Below are 17728 nucleotides of genomic sequence, written 5' to 3' on the forward strand. Positions count from 1 at the left end.
ACGATGTGGAGGCAAGGACTAATCAAAGACACACAATTCAAAGCAACTCCTTAATCCCTGAGGTGCTCCTTGGTCACCCTGGACATATATATATTTCACATATGTTAGATGGGTATATACACTGCAGACTATTTTTCAGGTTGAGAAATGGCCCAGAAAGCAACAGAAATCAGAGGTCAGACTGACACCCACTGCCATCTCTTCTTTCTTGCTATCTCACCAATTCCCATTCCTCTACTCCACCGGCCCTCGTACCAAAATAAGATAGTCATCTCCGCGGCGGAAGCTTCGCCTTTCTATTGACGGCTGTCTGATGGGCGTGTTATCATGTCCAATCTGGGCTTTGACAGGCCGACAAGGGAGAGGCTTGTATTACAAGAGCAATCAATGACACTAGGCCATATCCCTATCAATAGGCTGCCACAACTCTTTTTGCTCATGCTCCCCACTCCGTGACAGATAAGGTGCTTTATCAGAAAAAAAAAAGAAAAAAAAATACAGGGGAATGAAGAGGTGGGGGAAATGGTAGCACAGAAGAATGTTAAAAATAACACACAGTGGGTGATTCTAACAAAACATCTGATCGTGATGTTTAATCTTCATATAATAACGATATTGCTGAAAGACAAAAGCAAACACAAGCAGTGCAAAAAAGCTGGAAGTATTAACCCTCTCCTTCAATATAGTGGATAAATTACAGCGGAATGAGCTCCAGAATCAACTTGTAGGGCCAGAGCCACGTGCTAAATAATTTCCTAAATCAAATATTGATACTTGGAATGAGCACCCTCGGTGGGCTTTTCTTCGTTGCCTCCTGTAGTCAGCACATTCTTTTTTTTTTGCAGGTTTATGGAGAAATAGAAACAGGACAGGAGGGGTGAAGGAGGAGAGTAGGAGAGAAAACAGCTGGAAAGGGGAAAAAAAGAAAAAGGAAAAGGAAAATGCATTTAATTTGTTCACCATCACCTTACTGTGTTGGTTTCAGCAGAATAGGCTATGTGCCGAGTATTTCTCTTTTTCTCAAGGACCTGCCTTTGTACACAAAGCGGTAAGGGTTGCTGGCTCACAGCAAACTCTAATTGCCCTGAGGCCATAGGCAGCCACTTTCAAACAGGGTCATTCATCTTCCCATGGAAAAGGAAATGGTCTTTGGCCCTGATCCTTAATCACCCCCCTGCCGCAGTGTACAAGGTCATCAGGGAAGCCCTGTGACAAACAGACTCACACACACACACACACACACGCACACACTGACAGAAGAGCTGGAAGATTGCGGGGTGCAGGGGAGTGGTCATATGATGAAAGACAGGTAGAGAGAGGAACATCAGAGGTAAGCAGACAAGAGATGGAAGGAAATTTCTTCTCTCTATGCAAGTCCATGCCATCCTCAAGTGAAAATGGAGAAGCGATTACAGCTCGGAGTTATGGTTTGTGTTACCGTTTGTGGTTCTCCCTTCAAAGAGGAAGTGAGGAATTCATGTGGATGTGGTGGTGAGCTGCGCTGAAAGCCGTGACCAAAGAAGAAGCAGAGAGAAGATGAGAGTGTGGGGGGGTCATGACAGAACAGGACAGGAAAGGGCTCTATTTTACAGATCACAAGACATTGGCTGGTTCTCTAAACAAAATGAAGGTAACAGTATTCCAGCTTGGATACCAGCAGAGGTACACAAAATTTGATTTCATAAAGAAGGCTCAAAAGTACATTACTTACTACTTTAGTTATTTTCATGTTGCATCTTGAACATGCCCTTTAGTCTTTAAGATGGGCAACAGCTAGCGATTATTTCAATCTGCAGATTATTTTCTGAGTTAGTCATTAAAATACCAGAAAATGGTAAAAAAAAATACACATCACATGTCCTATCATCGTGATCATGACATATTTCTTTTGCTTGTTTTGTGAAACAGGAACTTTTCACAATTGACAGGCTCGAACCAGTGAATGTTTGACATTTTTGATTATTAAACAAAATACCAAAATTGTTGCCACAAAATAATTTTCTGAATTTTCACATCCACATTACTCATACCGGGCTTAAATCCAAGATAATATCTTTACAAGAGAACTCTGCTCTGCAAGCTAATTTAACAGGACAAACAGCAACACATCTGCATCGCATTGTGTGCTCTCCAACGGAGAGAAATGTGGCCACATTTCTATGTTTAATATTTGCAGATCAGTGGCTCTTAACACCACAGATCTCTTGGAACATCTCATTGTAAACTGATGTGATTTACAGTTGATGTCCTCTGGAGATCTGTGTTATAAAGTCATATCTTAATAAGGCCTAAATTAATTTGATCACAACTGTGCTTTTCATTGCCTCCAGTACAAAACACCAATGAGTTCAATACTTCACACATCTAAAACAACATTGTTCTGATGATTTTCTGTTGTTAATATGCATTTTTTACATTGTGAATGGCTGTTGATTATGTTTGTACTGTTTGGGACATGCTTTTGTGACGAAGAGCTTTATAAATAAACCTGAGTTGACCTCACTAATTGCAGCAATGCAATCAATACGTAAGACAATATCTTCAATTGGGAAAGCTATTGGCTTTCTATTGAGAATGTGTGAAGTCTGAAGCAAATAGCTGAAATTGGACCTTGCACTCTCTCCTTGTGGACTACATTTTCACCTCCCTTTTCAATCCATTTCAATATTGCTGTATTTCTCACAGTCAGAGGCTATTATGACTTCAAGGCTGTAATACCAAATCAATGTAGGCATTATGGAATGGCTGATGCGGGCAACTTTAAGTCTTCCAAATTAGCTGGGGGTCCCATTTGGGTTCAGGTCCTAATGAGCACAAACCAAATTAAGCATTCAATTTAGTCTCTTTTTAGAAGATGAAAGTTGAAATGTTATCAGTAACCAATAGAGAAATTATACAAACCATAACATACAGCACCCTCCCACAGTATCTCAACATGCTTACACACATTTTAGGATGACTAACCAGGCATGCACACAGACATGGATCCTTACAATGATCCTTCACTCATTGCTGTAAAGTGCAACAGGTTTCACTGTATTTTGCACCAACTCTCTGTGGAGAAACATTGCTGGGCCTTGCTAAAAGTATGCAATGAAACAGAACACTTGCCGTTGAACATCAAAGGCTGTCTGTGTGATACATAATTAAATCATATTGACCGTAGTAGACACGGTGCATTCTGTGCACACAGAGACTGTAATGCATGTATAGATCTGTGAATATTCTCGCAAGGATGTGTTCTGTCTTTCTTTCTCTCTCACACACAAACATAAATTCACACAGTCAAAGTGCATATCATAGGTTGGCAGCAAATATATTCACAGTACAGCCGTGCAAAGAGATTCATTACTGCCACTGTGGAATAAGTCACCCAGTCTGAGAGAGCTGCTGTAGCTTGAGCCTCAAACACATCTGGAGTTACGATTTATTATCATATACAGTACACAACTCAGGGAGCTTCATTGAGGGAGTGGTACGTTAATACTTCAAATTTGTGGTAAATTTTCTATCTTATTGATATCATATATATATATATGTATACAGTATATATAGATATCTCTGTGACATGTTTAGCCTAGCTTGGCACAAAGGCAGGGTAAAGCAGCTAGCATTTTCAAGACAAGAAGTAAAATAAAACCAAAAATACATCTCAGTATTTCTGAAAATGTCTTATTTCCATGTTGTATCATGTTAGCTAGCAAGCTAATGACCACCACATCGGAGAGTCAGCTGAGTTACAACAGTGAAAAAAGCAAGCCACTTAATGAGGAAAGGACTAAGTAGTTGTTGGTCTAGTTAAACCACAATGTCTCACTTTATGTTTCTACACATGTTGAACAGACATATACAACATACGTATATGACAGCTTTTGAGTTGTATGAACGGACCTTTGATAGAGCTAGGCTAGTGGTTTCCCCCTGTTCCAGTCTTTGTGCTAGGCTAACTGACAGCTATCATTATCTCTGTATTGAACACAGAGATTAAATTAGTATTTATCTTCCCAAACTGTTGGACTTTTACTTTAAAGAAGAACAAATAGGGGGAAACAGCTAACTAAATGAGATAAACAACTAGCATAATCTTGTGTGCAATAGAGAGTGATGCAGAAGCAAATAACTGATAGTTGTTTTGTTTTACAGGAAAAGCAGTAACTTCCTAAGGTGGATATAAAGTAACTTATAAAGTGTTATGCTGGCAATAGAAGTTTCACTTTTATAATAGTTTTGTTCCCAGAACCGTTGTGCTGGAAAAAAAGCTAATTAAACACCACCATGAGTGTGGGATCTCACAGCAACCTCGCAACTTTTTAAAATGCCTTGGCACAGGATTTAATACCGACTGTTCCACTTTGATAATCCAGGCAAGTCTACTGGCATGTGCTTGGGGATAGATGACATCTGTACCGAAAGAAGACAAATCTAGATTTGACATGTAACGCCTTGAATAACATTTGGGATGGTTTATATCCACGATTGTTCCGTTACACTGAAAGATAGATATGATGTATAATTAGAAGGCATTTTAATTCTCGTGACTGAAGTGATCTGTTAAAGTTAATTGCATATGATCATTTGCATAGTTGGAACTGCCATTCATAAGCAGTATCAGTGTTTTCTGGCTGATAATGTCACATTGTTGTTTCAGTCGTAGGTTTGAGTTGTTAGTTAGACAGGTGTGTCGTGTTATAACCAGTCAGCCATCTCTGGAGGCAACACAGCATGAGGCGAGCCTGTACACCACCCAGAGCGTGTGCTAATGTCCTGCTGGTCAGCTCAGAAACAAACTGCTGCACTGTGTGTGTGTGTGTGTGTGTGTGTGTGTGTTTGTTTGCGTGTCTGACTGATGAGTGTTGTTTGCTTGCCCCTTGGTGTGTGAGTGCCCCGCCGTGACAGTGGAGGCTGACAAGACAGCAGGTTTACGTATACACACACACAAGCATTCCCGGAGGATCTATATAAGCTGTGTTGTGAGGCATGGGGGACATCCATTACAAAACCCCCTGTGGTTGAAAACCCCTAGAGCTAGCTGCTGGTTCTCACACACTGAGAGACAAACTGCCCTGAACACACACGCACTCACAAACACACACCAAGAAACAAACACATGACCTACAGACATGAAATTGCAAACACGTTCACACAGAGAAGTCTAATGGAAATAGCACCTTGTACATATTCCCTTGCAGACCAAATAACATGAAAGATTCATAAAGAAAGTTACAACCGAATGTTGCATACACATTCCAGACAAGACAATCCACGACAGTGCTGGAATGAGTTTGTCATGTTGATGGGGAGGACTATTCCCCCATAACACATTGAAAATCCTCTGATATTGTGCTCCTGTATTTTGGCTATGTGAGTGGATGTGGCTGCAACAGGGCTGAGTGCGTGTGTATGTGTGCTCACAAATATATGCGAGTAACTTAATTTGGTTGTCCATGTATGTAGACATGTGAGAAAACGATTAGAAGATCTGAGAACTGTGTGCATGTATGTATGTGTGTGTGTGTGTGTCTATCCCTTTAATGAGCCACACACACACCAGCAGGGTCTCCATCAGTCCTCTGTCTCCTAATTGGACCTACTGAGCAAATTGCGGACCTCCATCATTCATCTCCCAGAATTCACTGGGAGCCAGGGTGCTTTGCAGGGCACCGAGAAAGAGAGGTATAAAGACAGATACTGAAGAAGAGAGAAAAAATAAGGGATAAAAGAAGCATCCCGAAGAATACCTGCAAACTAGTTTGACCTTTACACAATTACTGGCAGGTCTGGGCAATGGTTGTGAGGGAAGGTGATCACAGGGACCAACTAACTGAAAGGAAAAGATGCCTGACAGTAGATGGAGAAGAGAAGCAGATCCGCCTACACACACTCATGCTGTCTCACACACACACACACACACACACACAGACACACACACACACACCTGTGCGCGGTCACACACACGAGCAGATGAACACACTCATCAAGCATCATCTAGCAGACAACCACGTGGAGACGCGCAGCATGCTGCCCAGCGCCTTCCTCACCACCTCTTGAAGAGAGAATAAATCAGTGATTATCATATATCCCCAGGCGTTAGGCAACATCTCTGATGTACGTTAGACGGACAGAGTAAAAGAAGCGAGTCGAGGCAAACAGTGCGGGGGAAAAAAATGGTTGCTTAGTGCGATCATGGTAGCTTAGTGTGCAAAATATCATCTTGCAACAGTGCGGGATGATTCTGGTTCATGACCTTTGCTGCATCTTTTCCAGTCTCTCTAAACTTTCCCTCTCTCTCCACCGCATACTATCTATCAGAACACCTTGAAATTAATCTGAAAATACAGAAATCACACTGTGCCAAAGAAGAATCTGTGCTGTAATGTAAAATTATTGTCATCATGGACTGTGTATCCGAGCGCATCGATATGGCATTATTTCCCATTTCTCCAAAGAAAAAAAAGCCTAATTAAGCTGCAAACAATTTACCTCTGATTTTCTTGTCTCCTGAGCACCAGGCCAGTTGAAGATGATGGACGTGAGCAATTTCTTTAACACGGCAACCATGCAAATCACTTCCAGTGTCTCTCCCTTTGCGGTTTTCCCCCACGGTACTGTAGATTGCAGCCTCCTTTCCTAATTGTTCCCTAACATCTTAGACCAGCAGGGCAAGTTAATTGAGAACGAGAGACGTTGATCTCCCATGATAAAGACCTTGCATAAATGAGTATTCCCAAAATGACTATCCACATCAAACCAGCAAGCATAAAATCTGTTCTTTGGTTTAACCAGCATTCCGCAGAGCTGAAGGGTCTAGCTGGCCACTTATCAATCTGTACCAATTTCAGCTTATTGAGATTTTTCCCAGTCCCTCCTAACTTAAGTCCAGTGACGTAAGTGTTCATCAGGAGCTTCCAAACATTACATGTTACCAGAATGAGAAAATGCAAGACAAAAAATTCTAGCACCTGAATTGATAATCAACAGAAGTTAAAAGCAAAATGGGGTTTGGAATGAGGAACTTCTGCAATACAACATCAGCACTCCTACGCAAAGATATAGCAGCATGGATAAAGGTTTAGGCCTCTAGGCTTGCTAGTAAAGTCTTAAAGTAGAAAGTACAAGATAATCAGAAAGGGTTACGAGATGACTGGTAATAACACTGGTGTCTGACGACTGGTGATAACAGGAGCAAAGCAAAAAGGTAGGGAACACTGGTTAGTCATTTTGCAAGCCTCTACATCTTAGACACAATTGTAAATGATCACAGATATGCATGTGTGTGCATCAAAATCGATATATTGATAACATCTTTTTAATTTAACTAATTTTTCTTCCTTGTCAAAGCCTGGTGCCTACTTTACCCACAATGCAATCTCGACAGTCTAACTCTCAGAGACTTGGCTATGTTATGCAAGTAGCGTGTAATGTAGCTTCAAGCCACAAGCCTCAAGCAGAGGTGAGGAGTGGGCTAAAGAGATCTGGTAAGCTCACTTCTTTCTGACTCCATACGCCCAGATTTTTTTAATTTTCAAACATGTAGTCATGTAGACATGTAGACCCAACTGATTTTTCAGATTTTGTTCAACTGTGGAGCCACGAAAGGCTTAATATTACTTTCACATATGCAGTAGCATGCCACAAGACTTCTTGATAGATTTTGATATAATGGGAGATTATCTGCAGTTCTCCTTACTGGCTTTTCATGCTGCAAGCTACTAGTATCTGAATTATGTGTTGTGTAACTTCAAAAATAATTGTCAAGCCATTTAAATTTCAATACAAACCACTTATAGTATGAACACTGGAGCTCAGACAGCCAGCAAAGCAAATGTCAAACTGTTTGTTCTTTTGGAGAGAACACGTTGCTTGATAAAAGCAGACAGGGGTCTGTATGAAACTACAATTCTGCTTAAAGTAAACATGCTTAAAACAGGACAATATTTATTCCATTATTCTTGTTTATATATGGTGACCTTTGAATTACTTCTTTTCTAGACATTGTTTACTTCTTGCCAAGTCAATAAAGAACTAATTAATATTTATGATGATGGAATGGAGTAAAGGGCTTTTTGGACAGTGTGAGATTAGTTCATGGTGAAGTTCTCAGTTTTACTTCTACATGATAAAGAGCGGATGTTGAATATTTATATCTTACATACAACAGTGTAAAAACTAACATTGTCTTCCCATTACGTTAGCATTTCTGTGTGCATGCATTACCATGGCCAGGAATGGGCAGTATTTATGTGTATGTGTATTTCATATACATTTCAAATACAAAATAGCTACATATTTTGTATGAAAATACTTGAATATTTGATCTGTTAACTGGTTGCCTGTCAGATTTATTGCATGAATCATTATCGACAGAAAAGCTATATCTTTCAAACATTGTCTACTTTATGAGTCAGTGTTCTGGTGAAGGGATAGATTGAATAGGCAGATAAATAGAAGTATTGCAAAGTGATTTCATGGTAGGCCTACCTTGGAAAAATATTTTTAGTATTTCTGAAATACAAAAATACAGTAGTTTATTTTGATATATGGCGTGGCATAACATAACCTTAAAAGTACGGTGTTTGGTATCTTATTTTAAAACATATTTTGATATTATCTTTGCCCATCCCTGACCATAGCTATATACAGTGTGCGGGAATGGGCATGCAACTAAAGCTAACATGGTTAGCATTAGTCATCCCCCTCTGAGGCACACGATCAAAGAGATGTTCAGACTGCTAAATGGATGAAACAATCTTCAGAAGATATGCAGGCTCTGAGAGCAAGATTGTGAGTGGGAGGTGGGTGTGATCTTCAGAATGAGCCAGGTCGTTGACATATCTAATGCCAGGTCTCAGACCATTTATAATATTTATGAAGAAATGCTTAACATGTGGCAAAAACTCAAAATTGCTGTTATAGTGAATTTCTATATATTTATCCTCTCAGAAAGAAAAGAAAATCACACAATTATCTGTTTTGCAAAACAAACCATTGCCAACTGAAAATCTCTCAAAACGAAGTGTTTAGGGGCTGAAAAATGTAACTGATTATGGCTGAGCTGCTTGAACCGATGCAATTACGTTGTAGTTTTCAACATACTTATTATAAACTTCAAGCTTTCCAGTTCCACCTTGTCCTTGTGCATGTACCTGAGTACACTTTCAACAAAGATGAAAGTAGCTAGCATGTGTGTTTCAAAAGCTGTGCAACACTAGTAGGCTTATTATTTTCCATTTTACTTATCAAAAATATACAAAATAAACATTTTACCTGCCTACCTTGACTATCATTTTATGTCCTTGCATAGCCAAATGTTGTTGCGTTTAGTGTTGCAAGAAGACAGATGTTTACAGTAAACAAGTTTTCTATCCGTCCTCTTTTATGAAAGCAGCTTAGAATATACACGGTGTAGTAAAAAGGGGTTAGAAAAATGTGTAGAAAATGCATATGATCTGCTAATACACTTAGTACACTTGTTACACTTGTTAAAGCACTTTGTAACTTGTTTTTGAAAAGTGCTCTACAAATAAGGATTATTATTATTATATTATAATACAATCAATTACAGTGCAAACTTTATTTGGTTTGTAGTGTAACAAATGTGTTTCTAAAATCAGATTTTTACTTAAAAAAAAAGACGATTTAAAGAAACAAGTCTTTGGTCCCCAAGTGAATCACCTGACCCACAGAGTGGCCAAGTAACACAGTGACAGAGAGAGTGAAAGGAAATGAAACGTGTCTGTAGTGTCGGTATGTCCCTGCGGAGCTATCATTAATTAAGCGTGAGATTGGTTCTCTCCACTTCCCACCCCTGTATCTCATTCTGTGGATCCCAAGAGGCCGGGGGATTCGTCACTTCTCACCTCTGAAAAAGAAACAGCTTGTGTTGGTGAAGTGGACCGAAAATAGATATCTAACGAGAAGATACCTAAACACGCATTTCAGCCTACATGCGGGCACGCACCCCTTACCCCTAAAACGGCTGCACACAAGCTTGAGTCCAGCACGGTGTCAGATGCCTATAGCTCTCTTACAGCACGGCAGTACATCACTAATGATGGCTCAACTCCCTCAACTCCTCTATACTACCCTGAGGGGCGGAGAAACCTGCCAAACTGGTACAGGTCCTCTCCTTACCTCTCACACCACGGTATTTGACAGCCAACAAGGGAACTGTAAAATTAAAGGCCTTGGCAAATGAAATTCTGTGACACAGCGGTGTGAATCAAAGCAGACACTGCCATGGGAGGCTGTGGAAGAAGAATGAACAAGGCACACTTGCAGAAGGAATACAAAAGTAAAGTAAAAAGTTAGAGAGAGCAAAAAACTACATTTTTATTGTTAAGTTACCAAAGTGCATCGCAAGACATCTAACCGCTGCAACCTGGGTATTGACAAAAAAAGGCATAGCTTCATCATTTCACCTTGAAAAGGAGAGTACTTTGATATAAAAGCTCTGTAACAGCATGCAGAACTGTATTGACTTCCTTTGATATTAATAGCCTATGACACAAAATGCCATTTTCTCAGCGATGCCACGTTTTTTCTTTTCTGATGTGACCTTGTTGATGGTGCTGGAGACGGTGGTGTAATGTATCTCAGCTCAGTCATCACCGCAGATTACTGATGCTACACATAGACAGAACGGATATGGACTGCTTTTCTTTTGATCCAAACCTTCAAACCCCGCACAGGGAGGCTTGACACTGGGCCCTTCTTTGTCAGCTCTCTCCACATCACAGGATATTTAGTGGCTTTCTAATAGCTCTCTGGCTCCCACCACACTTGCACTGATAGAGACATACAAGTGTCAGCGCTGACATGAAGGGCCATCATCACTGCGCGTGAGGCAATCTGCTGTTGAGGTGAAAAACCTGATAACAGTGTTTCCCTGTCTGTCGTCCACCAACCAACCGCTTTCCAAACCCTGTCTCACCCCCGAGGGAGAGTTATTGCTTTAATATGAACAACGAATGGCCGAATTTGTCCTCTGGGTGTCAAAGGACTGCTCGCCGTGATTACTTTCTTGGCACAGCGGTGACATTCATTGGCTTGGACTCAGGACGTATTGGAGAAAGGCCTCCGTTAGGCTGGATTGGGTGAGTGACAAATAGAGACGGACAGAGACAAAAAGAGAGAGACAGAGAAAAGGAGAGAAATGTAGAGAAAGGGAGCAGTGGCAAGGCTGGCTTTGCACACCTCAATGAACAGCAGCGCTTCAATCCTCGACAGAATGAGAAATACAGTATCCTGACCTTGACTGATCAAGCAGGGAAACAAGCAGTGCTGCTACAATCCACCCACGCATGGAAAGTCACAAAAACACATGAAATAGTGGAGTAGAGACAAGAGGACTTTTGTTGTTTGACATTTGCCTTTGTCACATTTTTAAACCTGATTATCGAGAAAACAAAATGTTTAACCCACAGACAGACTTCCACAGAACTCGGGAAAGTGGGTACCCATATCTCCAACAAGGACAAATGCAATTGCACGCCACCCTACACTTCCCTCTGAATGGTAAACAATCGGCTTAAGGGAATAGTTAGACAATTTGGGAAATACTCTTATTTGCTTTCTTGTCGAGAGTTAGAAAAGAAGATTCACGTCTGGACAGTAAATATGAAGCTGGAGCCAACAGCCAGCTTAGCTTAGCACACTAGCAGCTCACTTATAAACACGTTATATATTTGTTTAATCTGCGAACTTTAAAGTCAAAACGTCATTTCACTTATCTTCTACAGGGAGTTATGTATGGGATATTTTTGGCGCAGTGACTTTATAGAAGTTATTGGCCCAAACCAAAAATTTGTTGAGCACTCCCTATAAATCGGTGATCTGTCGCTTTTACACAATGTTTATTGCACAGATTAAACAAATGGGATATAAAGGAAGTGAATCATTAACACAGTTAATATGTGTACTGTAGTTCTTAACCATCTCAAGTGCATGCAAGTGTATTCCCTGTTTGTTTTTTCAAACATGAGAGCACATAGAGGTCAGAATTTAAAGCTGGAAATGTCTGGTGTCCAACGTGGAGTTGGAACACACAATGACAAACCGCACACACATTCAGAAGAAGCATAAACATCTCTCCTCCCATCAGCAATTAACCTTACCTGAATAGTGGGTGTTGAGCGCTGTTTGCGGGTGGTCGTGGTGGAGAGTGTGGTGGTGGTCTCAATAAAGGTGGTGGACATCTCCGGTGGCACGGAGGTGGTGGTGCGTGCCGCACCCCTGCTGGCCGGCACGTCACCCACCAGCCGCACGCTGCCATTCACCTTGATGTTGGCGTGGCCTTCGGCGGCCATGTTGAGGACTTTAAGGCCATTGTAGTAGAGGCCGGAGAGCTGGCCCTGGTAGGGTCGCTTCCGGTCATTTCCGCCGATGGAGATAGTGGCCTGGGTGTTGAAGATTGTCAGCTGCCGGCCTGGGGCAGGAAGGAGGGCAGAGAGGGGTTAACAGGTTCATGAAAAAAATCTGAGCTAACATACACATAAAGCGGTCATGAAAAGCTCTAATTTTGACATGTATCGCCTATAAGAGGAACAACCCTTTCACTGAAAGATACTGTAGGTGCAATAACAGAAAACTTCTTTTAACACTATTAATTTACTGCTTGATAAAATAAGTATGGATGGAGTTAAAATGGTTAAAAGTGTAATGACATGCTTTTACACTGAAAAATATGTAACTACAGTATCTGAACAACCCCACCTTTATGTTCATTATAAAAGACTGCAGCTATATGGACTGTTATCTTTCCCTTTGGAAGAAAAAGAGACTAATTCAGCTAATGCTGAAAATAATAGACACAATGCAGCTATAGCAACATTGTAAGGGATGAACACATGCAGGTGTGAAATAAAGATTTGAAAAATGAGCTGGAACATCTTCCACAGACCCTCTTAATATTTGCTGGACGAAACAGTGGACTGGTAACATGTGGTAAAATGATTAATACATATTTATGAAGGCTTTGGCATATTATGATATGAAGTGTGAGCGATACACACTCACAACATGTCATGGTGAATTTCATTAGGCAAAGCCTTAATATCATTGTCAAAACACACTGCTCATGCATTAATTATGAAATGAAAATACACCAAACATTCACAATGCAGGTTTCATAATTAAAAATCTAATTTGTATAGTTTACAGACACATAGCATTGCAAGCTTTTTATATTTGCGGGATTCGCACAATTATAATACATAACACAGCGGGCATGGAATGACAGGGAAATGACAGTTCATATCACAGAAGCGAAAATGAAATAGCATGTGTGGAGTCATGCATGCAGCAGTAATGGGATTTTTCAGACCTGTCTGTGTTTTAGCGATTGTTAAAGGGACTTTATAATCAGGTTAAGTTGTTTATGTGCAATGAACTTTAAATGCAGTTTATCATTATATTATTGAGTAAGAAAATTTATTATGCACCAAAAAAACATAGACTTTTTTTTAATCCCCGCAAATGTTTTAAACATAAACAAGGTGCTGACTTGATTATCTCAGTGATTGAAAAGCACAACTCTATCAGGGTGCAGTGCACCTTAGCAGGCTCACTGGGACACTTTGTCGTCAAAAAAGCTCCAATTAGCTCTCCATCACTAAACAAGTGAGGATTTTATCATGTGTGATGTGCAGAACTACAATCATATAAATCACAGCCGGGGAAAGCACCTGCTGTTTGGAAAGTTTTCAGGGGGATCTGCCCACTGATTAATTTGTTCTCAAAGATTGCAGCGGATTTGAGCCAAAGGAGCTAATTCTCCTCTCAAAACAATCAGCCTACTGTTGCTGCATAGATAATGGCTTCTACCAGTTAATTTTGGTGAAAAAAGATTAGGAATAATAAAAATAAATCTTATTGTTGCACTGTTTATAATATCTTCCCAGTCCCTTTAACTGGACACCATGATTCAACAAAAAATTAAAAGATGACAACGAGAAAAAGGGGAAAGAAAAGAAAAATAAAAGCAAAGGAAAGAATAAAAAGTAACAAAAAACGCTTTGGTTTACTTGTTTTTTTAAAGGGTTTAAGGGATGGTTATTCATTCTCAGAGGCTGAAAGGGAACAAGCCGATGAAATGACAGAAAAGAAAAAGATAAACATTTTAGAAGTTTGATAAAGATTTACCTTTCTCCTGAAGCCAATCTTCTACTGGCCGGGTATATTTGAACGGGATTTTCTTATTTGCCATTTGATAGCGCTCAATGTCGCTGTTGCCTTTAAAGTTTGAAAGTTTAACAAACAGCTTGAAACAGTTGGCAACAGCAACAGACATCATACATTTATACAGTAGTTTATAATGAGTTTTATCTTTGTTTAGAAATATTTATAAAAGCTTTATGATCATTTTTTTTCAACTAGCTTTAGTTTAAATGTTATAAATTCATATTTATATAGCACACTCCACACCTATATTTAACAAAATATCCATGGATTTAAAGCACAACACATAACCATAGCAGTCATGGAAAGGACAACCTGCATAAATAACCTGAAAGAATAGGTAAAAAACACAGAGAATTCATCACAATCTACATAACCTATAATACATTCAGCATATTACATAATGAAGACAAAAGAAGAGATAGCAAGTGGTTAAAAAGGTAGACATGCATTTACTGCCTTTCTCAGAAGCAAATTGAGGGTAATTAATGTGCACTAATTTCCCCACTGGACACCACCTGCTTTTACATTTCAAGGGCCAAGGGATGATTTGCCTTAGTAGCTTATTTGGAAGGCCATGACCTTGGATTTGAGTATGGTGTTTTTCTGTTATTTTGTTAAATGTCCATTTCTGTTTACCCACTGCCTCTGTGTTCTTGTTCAGGTTTTGTTCGTTGAGCATTGCTTCCTTGTTTTCTGTTGTATTTAGTTACTTCTATCCTTGTGTCTGTAGCTTTACTTCCTGTTTTATTTTGTAATTTTGGTGATTGTCTAGCTTTGTTTCCCATCTACCTTGATTCCCAGTGCGTTTCACCTGTGTTTAATTGCCCTGCCTTTTTGTGTGTGTCTGGTGTGCCCCTGTATATATTGCCCTCAGTTGTTGCCTGGCCCTGTTTCTCTGCCCGCTTCGGGCCACCCCGGGTCCCCTCCTCTCCCTTTTCTGTTTCCCTGAGGTCCCCTGTTCCCTCTCTGCCCTGCCTTCGGGCCACCCGCCTGAGGTCCCCTGTTCCCTCTCTGCCCTGCCTTCGGGCCACCCGCCTGAGGTCCCCTGTTCCCTCTCTGCCCTGCCTTGCCACCCCTGAGGTCTGGCCCTGCCTTCGGGCCGCCCGCCTGAGGTCCCCTGTTCCCTCTCCGCCCTGCACTGTTCTCTGTCCTGTGGTTCCCTGCCCTGCCCTTTCCAAAAATGGACTTAGAGACTCAGTTTTTTTTTTCTTTCAACCCTGGACTCTAGCCCTCTTCCTGTCCTCCCCTCGCCCACCCTGGCTGGTCTTGGACTTTTTAGGGATGTCTGGTATCTCTTGGTGTCTCGAAGGGGGGGGGTGTTATGTCATGACCTTGGATTTGAGTGTGGTGTCATTATCGTGTGTTGAGTGTCTTGCCCTGTGCCCTGTTTCCCGTGGTTTCCTGTTTCCCCATGTTTTGGATTACTCTGCCTTGTTCTGGATTAATGTTACTTTTGGATTCTTCCTTGGTTTGGACTTTTGCTTGCTGTGCTCCAAGTAAGCCTGTTTTTGAGTTCTCATTAAATAAATCCTCTTTGAACTGTATCCTCAAGTGTCTGCATTTTGGGTCCACACCTCTCTGCCTCCACTTTACTCAGCCTGTCTGATAGGAAGGAGCTGTGCTGGTAGGGAGGTCAATGATGGAGGAGGAAGTGGTAATTATGTATTAGTACAGCAGACCGACTGTGAGGGAAGTCCCACAATGACACAGATTTGAGGAGGACAATGCATACAAATGAGATCATTACTGACATGGTGAGAGGTCTTTTGGGTAAAAAAAAACGCTACACCAAAGATGCCACATTCTCATCTTCTAAGACCGCATTCCACGTATATGGGAATTAAAGTTAATAGGCCGTGGGTTTGCTTAGTATTATTTCTTCTTTGTGTATGCGCAAAGGATGCAATACTTTGTCTGACAGTCACAGAGGCATTCCCTCTGAAAAGCGCCACTAGGCTGTCGACACTGAGAATTGAGACGTTCAGATCTGTCTTCAAACACTTTGTGGTATGACAAAAGAGTGTGAAGCCTGTATAGAACTATGAATGACACCATGATGTCATTCAGTACCCAGGTGGGAAGGTATTTGGAGAAAAAAAGGGCACCAGTACGCCATTGTTTTTAACACAAGTGAAAGGGCAAGGCTTCATAATTGTGAGAAAAGACCTTCTGGAAAGGTGTCACGTTTGGCTGCTAGAATTCTCTCAGGTGATTTATCTATTGACATCATGCACACACACTCATAGGGATCTGCCTAACTAAGAACATGACCATAGGGAGTCTGGCTACGATATCATGCTCGTCCTTATAAATCTTTTAGAACATTTTATTTCATGTTCTTTCTTGGTTCAGTTATTTGCTGCCGCTGTTCTCACCTGCTGATTCCGGTCGTACATGAGGAGTGAACACACCGCAATTACATTAAACCATTCATCAAACCACTTACGCACCAAAGTAGTTAGGTAAACCATAAGCTTCTTTCCTCCTCCTCTCAATTCTATCTTTCTATCGTTCTTTCCTACCTTATGCATTCAGAGGAAAAACCAGCCAAGTGCTCAGTTTACAGCCAGCTGGGAAGGAGTGTGGATATGGCTGCGAGGGAGCTGAAGGAGCTAAAGGACTGTGTCTGCAGCGTGCCAGCAGGTTAATCAGTTACTAGCAGGACTCCCTCCCCATTCCTTTGATCTCAAGCAGGTTTCAGGTGGCAGCCAAATACACTCTCCTTTGGACAAGGGCCACAGAGGGAGGCATGATGGTTGCATGTGAAACCAGGGGACAGACGGTGAGGTTAGGGGTTTGGGAGAGTAGGTTGAGGATTGGGGCAGAAATAACAAGGGAGGGAGGGCATGAAGCACTTACACTACTGCTCATTCACATATTGTCCCATGGCTGGAGTGAAATCCCGTATAAGCTCGGCGTGCATTGCTAAAAGCATGGTCTCAGGTATAACTCTTACATTGTTCTATTTGATTAATGAGGTGACAGTCCTCTTGTAATGAATACACCACGAGCTAATTGTCCAACTAATGAGAAAAATCTCTCTAGTTTATCAATTTGATGTTCAATTTCAAAAGGTGACTCCAGAATGGATGACCTTGCCAATAAAAGCACTATTGTTTATTATAAAATCACTCTGCCTTCAAGGTTTTTTATCCCAGAGCGGAGTGGACAGATATTTCCTCACACATTTTTCATCAACCTTTCAGTACTGCAAAGGGGAAAGTGCAGTTTAGTACCATCATGTGTTTTATGTTTTGTCACTGCCAGAGAGCCCATTCTAGTATAATCTAAAATCTATATTACGTTTTTTTGGTCACAACCTAGATCCCTATGCAAAAAATATAATAACAGCAATTTGAGTGTTTTGTATGTAAACTTTGTTTGTCTGTTTGTTGTTTTCTTTAATGGTTTTGTTTTGAAACTCAGGCAGAGACATCCTACTTTCCTTTTCTTAATATTTTGCCGCAAGAAATATTCATGCAAATCTATGTGAATCAACCATATTAAGGTTGTCTTAAAGGTTTTATGAAATGGTACTCGCGAGATATTT

At 40.8% G+C, this 17728-nt stretch overlaps 1 protein-coding gene across 8 annotated transcripts in view; it reads right to left on the reverse strand.

Annotated features, from left to right (window-relative positions):
• The window catches only part of LOC119909150 (neurexin-3b), a 287510-nt gene that overhangs the window by 19827 nt on the left and 249955 nt on the right, over positions 1-17728 (reverse strand). For all 8 annotated transcript variants that reach the window (XR_005445387.1, XR_005445385.1, XR_005445386.1 and 5 more), the window contains 2 exons: positions 14140-14229; positions 12114-12424 (listed from right to left, as the gene is read on the reverse strand). Coding sequence is in view for 5 of the 8 variants with exons in the window: in XM_038727230.1 (XP_038583158.1) it covers positions 12114-12424; positions 14140-14229 (401 nt within the window). In the remaining 3 variants the exon portion in view is untranslated. The remainder of the gene's footprint in view (positions 1-12113; positions 12425-14139; positions 14230-17728) is intronic.

The sequence above is a fragment of the Micropterus salmoides genome, unplaced genomic scaffold (assembly GCF_014851395.1).
Source record: "Micropterus salmoides isolate LMB-PRFRI ecotype aquatic unplaced genomic scaffold, ASM1485139v1 Ms_hic_scaffold_18, whole genome shotgun sequence".
Taxonomy (NCBI): domain Eukaryota; kingdom Metazoa; phylum Chordata; class Actinopteri; order Centrarchiformes; family Centrarchidae; genus Micropterus; species Micropterus salmoides.